This window comes from Cyprinodon tularosa, unplaced genomic scaffold, assembly GCF_016077235.1.
Source record: "Cyprinodon tularosa strain WSP-4 unplaced genomic scaffold, ASM1607723v1 ctg499, whole genome shotgun sequence".
NCBI classification, from domain to species: domain Eukaryota; kingdom Metazoa; phylum Chordata; class Actinopteri; order Cyprinodontiformes; family Cyprinodontidae; genus Cyprinodon; species Cyprinodon tularosa.
The window spans coordinates 428,163-439,329 of NW_024039228.1; the positions used below are offsets into that span (position 1 = coordinate 428,163).

Below are 11,167 nucleotides of genomic sequence, written 5' to 3' on the forward strand. Positions count from 1 at the left end.
ATTGAGTCATTTCCTGCTCCTCCTCCTTATTCACAAAAAAGCCCTGCAGAGACTTCAACTGACTCCTCAGTTACATCATGAGGCTTCATCATCTCATCATCACTCTTTGCTGGATTGAAGGTATTCCTACAATTTTTCCCTTTTACAAATCCAAACTTAAAAAACTATGTACAACATGATTATTGTTTAAACAGCTGCTTCACTTGTCTTCAGGAGTTTACCTCAGTAAAGAAGATCAGGTATTTCAGTCTCCAGCCAAACTTCTGATGAAACCGGAGGGTGAAGCAAACCTGAACTTCACACACAAAATCTCATCTTATAACGTAATCCTCTGGTACCAGCGCTCACTGGGAGACACCTCTCTAAAGCTCATAGGCCACATATATCATCAAAACGCAAAGATTGAAGACCCATTTGAAGGCCGCTTCAAAATAACTGGAGATGGAAAGAGCACAGCTCATCTTCTCATTCTGAACCTGACTCACCCTGAGGACAGCGGAGAATATTTTGGAGCTGCAAGTAGCACAGTGAAGAAGACAGCAGCTTTTTCATACAAAAACCCCTATAATGATAGCAGCACAACAGGAAACCTCTAAAACCATGTGATGCAACATATATTTGACATAAGGAGAAAAATTCAATAACAATATAACCAAAGACAGGAAAAAAAGCCTAATAAAAATGTGCCCTTCAATCTATTTAAAGTCACTGAAAGAAAAATAAAAACTTTATGCTAAAGAAACAATCAGGCCTCTCAAATATGGGATTCTTTAATGAAAAACTGAAGTCACCCAAGATAAAGTTTTAAAGAGCTTTGACCCATTGCAGGTCTTTCTGTTTCTTAAAACAACAATAAGTAACCTTTAATCTTCATGAAATATATTCATAACTATTGTGATTACACGTCGACTTACAACTAGTTGAATTACACCTCCTTCATGGTCTGATCCATATAATTTTCCCCAGCACTAAGCGACTTTGAGGAGTGTGGGAGTAAACCTGCCACACATAACTACAAATTTGCAGGCTCCTTTAAGGCATACTTCACTTCCCCCTTTCTATACCTGTACATGTGTTTACTGTGAAATTTGGAAACATAACATGATATTTATATGTTTCAGGGCGCTAAACTTGTCAGTACATTAGCTGCTGATGAGGGGTGTTGCAGAAATACGGTACAAAACTAAAATGAAACGTTTCTTATGTTCAACATCGTCATATGATATTGTTTCAGCACAGTTACATTCATTACCTCATCACTATTCATCTTTCACAGAGCCACAGGAAACAGAAAAGTTTCTCAGTTCAACTGCAGGTGACTGAGATCAGGATTTTTCAACACAATATGCTGCTCCTCATGGGAAATGGGGTCTTCTCTCCTAGGAGGAGCCAAAATAGAGCAAACCTGAAAGTTCTTTAATAGTGCTTTAATGGCGGTCACTTCTTGTTCGATTTACTGATATGTTTTGGATTGCTGCTGGTTCCTCTTCTACTTAAATTACAGCTCAACTCCGTTCTAGACTTCTCTGCCTACATCTAATATTTGAAGCCTGGCATATCAAGGGACATAAGGGTGGGTAAGAGCTGGGCATGGTCTCAGCTGTGAATGGCAGATAGATTGACAGCGACAACTGGCAATGATATTCGAGGAAATCTAACCGACACTCTCCATTCACAACTTTTGCTATGCTCATTAACAGGGCAAAAATATTTATCCTTCTATTTTACTTACCCAGCTATGTTACTGTACTTACTATGCCCAGGAAAAAAACAACCTCTTGAGGTATGAACACTTGCATGACTAAAATAATTAAACAAAATGTGACACACAGCACAGGGCTTTGACCAGGATACAGTAATAATAAACATTTTATTTTTTTTTCTATAAAAAAAACAAAACAAAAAAACACAAACAAAGTTGGAACAGTTAAGATATCCACCAGCTATCACACTCTAATTGGCATTAGGCAAAGAGCCCTAAGTTCAAATACTTCAAAAGAAACGGTGTAATGACAGTTTTGGATATTTCTGCACTTTGTCAGATTATGTGTTGCAAGTGTGTAATATTTTAACCCTCCTTTTGATTTTCCAGTAGATGCTGCTTCATGGTGTCATGAATTTGCTGATGGTGCAGGAGCCAAAACAGCATTGTAGGCGTTTAGCTTTAAGCTGATTCTTGTGCAAAAACCTTCAAAACCAAAAGGGAAAGACAGTGTGCTACAAAACATGTAGAAATGTTACAAAACAGAAGGAATTGGTTGATACCACACACTAATAATGAAAACATACAACAGAAATTGTTGTATTAAAGGCTACCAAGCAGTTGTTTAATGCCCTTTACCATTCCTTACAGAGAGATCAATTAAATACCAGTTCACAGGCAGCTGCTCCATAATAGGATATTTATATTTGACCACTTTAGAGTTTGTTGTTAGTGTTAGAAACCAAGTTGGAAAATTCAGAGGTGTACAAGCAGATCTGGTCTTAAGGACCGGGGCCACCACAATCAAGTCACTTTCTGCCCTGTTTAATGTGTCAAGTATTTGGTTGCAATTTCTCCCCTGGAGATTTCTTCAAGTACTTAGGCTTCCTCCTGGACACAAAAAACACAGCTGCAAGTTTATTCAGTCTCTCTTCATATCCCTGATGAATGACTGTGCCTGTTTGACCTGTCCTTATTGGTATCCCGCATCAACAAATGCTTAAAATAGACACCCGCTGGCGTGGCATCTTTCACTAATAACCAATGTATGTAATGTATATAAAGATATCATATGAATAATCTAGATTACTGCTGTTTCATGCAAAGAAATAAAATCTGATACATTTAGTTGAAAAATAAATTTCTTGAAAAAGCATATATATACATATATACACATATATATATATATTATTACAGAGATATTACTATCTGATTTATATAATAAACTTTATTAGAGTGAAAATAAAAAAAACTGCTTCTTTCATTGTGGGCACTTAAATCACACAATCTTAAAACCACCATGTACTGTAGTCTCTCCCCTTGTTTTTCAAACACTGCTGCATTTCTCCTCCCTGCTGGTGCTGAGCAAGCAGGATATGAGAAGCGAGCTGCCTTCAGGGGATTCAATCTCAACATTGCTACCATGCGCTTTTTGCTCTGCATTCTTATTTTATTTAGTTTCAATGGAAATAATGGTTAGAGGACTAATTAATATTTCAGAAAAGATTTAAAGATACTGTAAAAGAGTCTCAATTTTAAAATATTTTTTTACCTCTCCACAGGTGCCTCTGACTCAAAACATGTCAGCCAAACTCATGCTTTCATGATTAAGACAGTTGGTAAATCTGTGGACGGAGATATCAAATGTTCACACAGCATACCGAGTTATCAAGTTATTCTGTGGTACAAACAAGACAAGCGCAATGCTCTGAAGCTGCTTGGATATCTGAATAATGATTTTCATAAAATTGAAGATGATGTGAAAAGAAAAATCAAATTTGATGGAGATGGCAAAAATCAATCTAGCTTAACTATTTCTGATCTTACTCTGGATGACTGTGCTGTCTATTTCTGTGCTGCCAGCTTGGCACAGTGCTGAATGTAAGTTAGAGTCAATGCAAAAACCTCCTTCATCTGATTGTTTCACAACCACCTGCCACAATCTAAACAAAGAATGTATGTCATACAGTAAATTAACCACTTACTGATTCAAAAATTCTCTAAATATTTCACTGCAGAATCCAGGAACTGAAAAAAAAAAGATTTCACTTAAAATACTTTTCTTTGAAAAGAATCATAAATATTTGTTATTTATGAATCATCACAATTATTGAAACCAAAAAATAGATGAGCTGTAAATAGAAGAGGTTGTAAATTTGCTGGATATTGCAAAGTTACATCTTAGTAAACTACAAGATCTGTAGAGCAGAGTCCTTTGGTCAGATTACCATAAAATAGTTAATGGCCTTCAGTTTTTTTATTGTTTTTTTTATTTTTTATTTTGAACCTTTGAGCATAATCCTCTAATTCTATGAGGAGAGTTAAAAAGTTAAAAGGGAGAATGAATATGAGACATAAAGAATGATAAAGAAAGTGCAGACAAATGACAGCATATTAACAGCTGAGTTAAAGCAAATCAGAGACCTTTACCTTCAAAGGTAAAGGTTTGCAGTTGCTAAAAAAAAAAAAAAACATCAAAAACAAAACAAATTCAGCAGGAATTTTGACCACCACTAGGGGGAGACAAATCCTCAAACTTTAAATAATAAAAAGGAAAGAAATTAACTCCTTTATATATGACACCTCCACAGATTCATGCGACTAGTGATGAACTGTAGGCCACAGCAATGGAGAGGAACTTTCATCTCATGTTGAACAGGATCTCACTGATCTATTTATTGGTTCTTTCTCAACTACCAGATAATTATGGTGAGTATTCCTGAGAAAATCAGACAATGAATAATTATTAATACTGATTTACCAATGGGTAAATTTATTTCGTTTGCCAACAGGAGCTTCTGAAGCTTACAAGATCTTCCAAACACCCCATACCATCATTAAAAAACCTGCTGAATCTGTTCTCAATGAGATTCACTGTTCACACAGTGTACCAGCTTTTGAGCATATCCTTTGGTTCAAACAAAACAAACATGGAGCTTTCCGGTTCCTTGGATACCTGAACAGAGACTTTCTTTTCCCAGAGGACGACGTGAAAGACAGGATCAGCTTTGTTGGAGACGGCAGCAAACATTCGACCCTGAATATTGGTAATCTTTCAGAAGATGACAGTGCAGTTTATTTCTGTGCTGCCAGCAGACACGGTACAACAGAACCCTCCTAAGTAATACAAAAACTCTGAGGAAAGATAAAGATCTAAACACCTGCAGCCAGCTTCCATGTAAAAAAAACCCCATCTAGTTTCTGTCTGGGTTGGCTAACCATTGATCAATAAGAACTTTGTAAATCCAAAGTCTCTATTAAGAGTTTAATAGATAATCAGCCATTGAATTAAATTAAATTGAGAAAAAACTGTCAGTTTTTCTGAAAGTCTCTTTAAACTTTTATATACATACTTCGATAATCATGAGTAAAATTATTTTACTCATGATATTTTACTATAATATTGTTTCTTATACGGATTTTCAACATAAAGTACACACCCACATTGTGCATTGTGGGAATGTTTATTTTAATCAAGGTATACTTGTAGATCATACCTTTGTTGCCTGTAGGGGGAGCAACATTGTCACTTTTTTGCCATCTGTGCTTCAATTTGCACCGACACTCCCATCTTTATTTACTCTGCACGCTTTTTAAACCTCAGCATTTTCTTCCACAGAACACGGATGTCACCATCAAACAAGGATTCATCATATTAGTACTCTCTTTGCTGTGGACCACTGGTGATTTTCCACTTTTATACATATTATTATAGATTAAATACATTTGTTTGATGCTAAAATATTTATTTCTCATTTCTTTATTTTACAATCTTAATCAAAAGCTGTAACTGATCACCCTGTACCTTTCCCCCCCCTTATAATTAGGCCTAACTGCTGAGAATGACGTCCAACAGCCACCCATGCTGTGGGTAAACCAGAATTCAGATGCAACATTTGAATGCAGACACTCCAAGGGTTCTAGCTATTACCAGATGTACTGGTACAGACAGCTGCCAGGAGAAGCCATGAAACAAATAGTTTTTACCCTTGCAAACTCCAAACCTGATTTTGAGGCCGAATTCAAAGGAAAAAATTTGCAGCCACCAAGCCTGATGCTCTCAGTGGGACATTAACAGTGAAAAAATTGGTGCCAGGCGATAAAGGGATTTATTTCGGTGCTGTAAGTGAGCACAGTGATACAAACAACATAAAAGCCTGAAGAAAAACCTCTGTGCTCTTGGCACGCCTCTAACTTCTTATCTTCTACCACAAATATTTACTTGGCTTTCATTCATCAAGGAGATTTCTGTTTTATTAGATAACACTGCAAAAGAAAAGAAAGGTTCCAAAGCAACATTTTGCATTTCTCCAAATCTCCTATTTGGAAAAAACTTAATTTTCATAACAAAAATATTAAAAGTAAGATCAGTTATGCTTTATCAAGATTAAGCTTTTGAAAAAACACCATTAAATTTTTAGTATCCTGTAAACCCATTGGCATTATCTAACTATTGTCTCAAAGTATTGGAGCTTAAAACAATTTTTTTATTATGACAAAATTACACTAAATGAACCTCTAAATGTGGTGGCAAAACTAAATTTTAGAAAAGACATAATCAGTTACAGAACATTTTTCACACCCTAAGAACCTTTTTATGATGTATCACATGACAAGATAAAGAGTTTATTTTACTAATGTCACTAATAGTTGAACTTTAAGTAATGCATCATTGTAAGTTGGGAGAAAGACTTTTTAAGATCTTTTATTGTTATAAGGTTGAACTTATAACTTTACAATGAACAGCCTGCACTCCCAATAGTGGTGGTTCTAGATTAATTTCACCTCACTGTTTTTCAAGGGGGGCACAGAAAACTGTATAAAAAAAACAAAACAGTAGTTTATCTTATTATATATAATAAGTTAGCCGTGGAAGCATAGACCCACTTGCAGCTCTAAACTGAAGGACGTGAAATGTCCACCTATTTTGGTCAGATTCAAATTTACAGTTGTTAAAAAATAAGTACTTGTGTTTTAAAACTGTTAATTACACTTTAACTAAAATTGAAAACCCCTTACTATGCTAAAAGAAACTGAATAAATGTTTTAAGCAACTGTTGTTTACTGCTGCACAACATCACAAACTGAACGTTTTATATTATTTAAAAGAACAGTTAAAGGATTATTATAATTGTAAGACTTGAAAGGATATTTATGATGCAAGTCCTGTTTATGGTCAGAAAATAATAATAGACTAAAGATGGATAAATTGGTTTTACAAAAATATTTTGTTTGAATAAATGTACATATAAATGAAAGATGGAAAGTTTTTTCAATGTACTTTTAAGATTCAGCAATAGCACATAATTCTGACCGATTGGAAATGAAAATAATTAGTTTTATTCAATTCAGAATTAGAACCTGAGTAAAACCAATTAAAGGAAAAGTCACGTCAGCAAGGAATATCCAATGGGTAACAATACATTTGTAATTTAATACATAATTTAATGAAATTAGCATTAATCAGTAAAAAAATAAAAACAGTATTTTGGGTCGCGATCACTGAGTCAGGGACCGGCCATTTTTGCCCAAATATAGTAACACCTCACTCCTGACATCTCCGGCAGTGATGTCACGGTGCGGTAAGCCTAGCGCTATTTTCCCCGCTTTACAAGCAAAATCAATGGGAACTACTAGACACATCTGCAATCAACAACAATTATTTAAGATTTTGAGAGGACACACATCTTGAGAGCTTTAATTAAACTGACAATGCCCACATGATGGCATTGGATGCTGTAATACATCTTCTAGCAAGAGAAAATAACACGTTATTAATCCGTTAATCTCTGATTCGCATCGTGCACTGATTGTCGCCATCATTGATAACAGCGTGTTGTAACAAACACCAGATACAACACTGGTTCTTGCTCAACAGCCGATACCGCACTGTGACGTCACAAACTGGTAGGTGGTAGTAGTGCTCTTTGACAAACATGGATGTCTCCGGTAAAGCACATTCAAATTAAATGACTCTTCATTAAAAAGTCTAAACAATTTATTGAATAGTATGTAATGATTTCATACTTAAAGTACTTTCAGAGGTTTGACTTTAATAACTATAAAGCCAAAAATAATTGTGCAAGGAACCAATCAGTTACTGTATGGTGTCTGAGCTACTGCATATTTATATATACATTTATTTAGTGTTATGTCTTTAGAACAGGGGCCATAGCAGGGGCCAAAACCAGTTCTACAGGGGCACGGGCCTTTGTTGGCCCCCGTCTATAGCTGACCATGACTATGCAGGTTGTAATAATGTAGTTATTATGAAACTGTATGAAAAAAGTTTGTTTAGAGAAGCATGTAAAAATAATGGTAAAACAAATGAGGAGTAAAATGCTTAGTTTCAAAACTTAAATGAATGCATGTTCAGTAGTAGATCTTGAATAAGTAAGTTGGCCTGAGGTGGTGAAAACCTTATCTAGACTTGCTACGCATATATATTCTTCCTCATACCTGTCCAAGTGCTTTGTGAAGAAAACAGAAAAAGCACAATAATGGGTCTAACCCCACTGATAATGTGATTTTTTATAAAATGGAATTAAGTGACACCCAGGAAAAAAGTAGAAAGTCATGAAATATTAGGATGACTCATATTAGGATGTACGTGCCCTTCTGTCTGTTCTACATTCACCTATTTATCAATTCTTCTAAGCCTTCCCAAAGTCAATGACTTAAGAAAGTCCAAACTATTATGAAAAGAAAAACATTAAGTGCATTTTTCAGATGGATAAAGCATTTGATTATATAAAGCACTACCAGTTGATAATAACCTCACCTTCAATTTTTTGTCATTTCTCTTTAACTATATAGCGGGAAATGTTTGTTTCATTATGTCTTGTCAATCGAATAAATAATCATTAATAAATATAATTAGCAATAGATTGATTATTCTCTTTTACCTAGATACAATCATTTAAAACTGAAACAATCATTTTTATTTTATTTTATTTTATAAATTTTTTTAGCCTCCTGTTTTGTTACTATAGTTTTGGGAATAGATTTCCCAGAGCTAGATGATCGCCCAACAGTTTTGCTTTCACAAGCCGACCATTATGACTGCCACCATAAGGTTCCACAATGATAAAACCTTATTGTAGATAAAACTGGAATAAAACGAACACAGAGACGGAAAGAGAGGTGAGCAAGAAAGAGGGTATAAGAACTAAGAGGAGAGAGAAAAAGTACACAAATAGAGAAAATAAAACAAAACAGCAAAAAAAAAAAAAAAAATTGTTAACTTTACACAAAATTGTGCTGACAACAGAATTTTAAATTAACTTCTTAGAAACATCACAGTCAAACCAATGGGCTAGAGATTAATTGTTGGCTAATACACATCTTATGGTGTTTTATTGTAAATCAACACATAGATCCATCCAGTAAGGTCCCACTTATTTATATTTCATAGGAGGCAGCATGTCTTCACTCTGAACTATAAACTGTGGAGGTTTAGATAGAGATGGGGAGGATCCACTTTAAAACCACCCTGTAATGATGAGTTTTACAAGGATCCAACCAAAGCATTAGAGCCTCAGATGCAATGAAGAAGCAGCAGACTGTCTTTGTTTAGTTTGTACCAAAATAATTATTTAGCTTTCCAAAGGTTTTCAGGAAGATGAAGGTCTTTTGTATTTGCTTTAGTTGTATTACTTTCCTAATTTCAGGTAATGTCTTCAGGAGGATTCAATTTACTGGGTTTCATTTTTCAGCCCTAGTAACTAATTTATAACAAATGACAAGTATGTTTACAATTCTTTACACAATTGTCTTTTTGCTGATGTTAATGATGCTTTGTTCCTTTTCTTACGCAGTTTCCTCCAAAAGTGACAAAATCCAACAGTATCCAGAGGAGCTTCACAAATTTCCTTCTGAAAACGCTGAAATCAATTGCTCACATACTGATGATTCCTTCAACCGAATCCTGTGGTACAAACAATCCACCAATGACTTGCAGCTCCTGGGGTACTTGTATGGAGGCACTGGAACTCCAGAGAAAGACGTGAATGTGAAAATAAAAGGGGAAGCAACCAAAGGTCGAAACTGCACATTAATAATTGAAGGACTAAACATAAGCAGCAGTGCTGTTTACTTCTGTGCTGCTAGTCTACACAGTGTTTCCTATTGCTGCTTCTCAATACAAAAACCTCCTGCTCTTATGGCTATGGTTATCATATTACTGTTCCCCTCCCATTGCACCTGCACTCTCACCAATGTTGGTATTTTCTCTGATTCAATCAGAGGTTTGAAAATGAAGGTTGTTACTGCAGAGCAATGGCTTTAACCCTCACCTTCCACTTTCAAATGCAGCAAAACTTTGGAATGATACCATGCTACCAGGCCAGCTAACAGCCTTAGCTGGTTCTGGGACAAGATCAGCCCTACCCTTGGGTTTATAATTTTGTGCCTCCACTCCCCTTTTCAACACTTAAGGTTTTCTACTTTCTACTTTCTAGATTATCATCCTGCTGAGGCAAACACTCTGTAAAATGTTTTTTTTTTTAAATGTTACATCAGCTCATAGAATTGCTATGTTTGATAATTTTGATTACAGTGGGAATATACCAATACTTGTAAGGCCTTTATTTATAATTAAATGCAGAAAATAAATCTGGAAATCTATTTAATCAAATATGACAAAACATTATGCATGAAACATTCTTCTAAACAACTTAATTTAACTTCTTGTATTAAAGTACATGATGAAAGTCAGTTTTTACAATTAAGAAAGTAATGTAACATGTCATAGATCTCAAGTTATATTGACATACAGTACTTACATTTAAAAATAGTAATATTGCAAGTTTTACATGCATATAATTTGGGTCCCTTTTGGTTTTCCTCTGGTAGCATTTTTTCCTAACAGGCTTCTGCTTGTGTTTAGTTTGAGGTCAAACTATTAAGGATATAACTTTTCTTTAGTTAATTTTCACTACAGCAGTGTTTTCACAGGTCTATGTAAAAAATGATCAGCTAGCTGCAGATGATCCAAAACACTATTGCACACATCCTCAGCAAAACCTGGAGAAGAGCATACAGTCCCATTCTTTTTGTACCTAGGAAAAAACAAAAACCTAAGTATTTTTGAATTTTCACATATTTTGGAACCATCAAATTGTATAAAGTCATTTGTTATAGTCTATGTTTTCTTCTGGAAAAAAAGTATACTTTCATTTGACAGTCAATTCTGACAGAATTTTTTTTAAGACAAAAATGTTGATATAACCATTCAAAAACTTACAAATAAATCAATAATACATTGTGAATCAGTGGTTAAATTACATTGTAATTTTATACAAAGAGGTTACAGGAGAGTTTAAGAAAGAAACTTTCGAGTTTGGAAGCCCTTTTCAGTAAATTTAATGTCCCACTGTTTAAAACTTTATTTAGGATGATAATGTTTAATTTCATTCCATGATTTGGCAGAAACTCTATGATGTATGGCAATAATTCTCCAGCAGA

General features: G+C 34.8%; 1 gene segment (V, D, J or C); it reads left to right on the top strand.

Moving 5' to 3' along the window:
- The first annotated feature begins 4,273 nt into the window (after positions 1-4,273).
- Positions 4,274-4,945, top strand: LOC119794942. The segment is given in 2 exon segments: positions 4,274-4,411; positions 4,495-4,945. Coding segments are annotated over 2 exon segments (411 nt in total).
- The last annotated feature ends 6,222 nt before the right edge of the window (positions 4,946-11,167 follow it).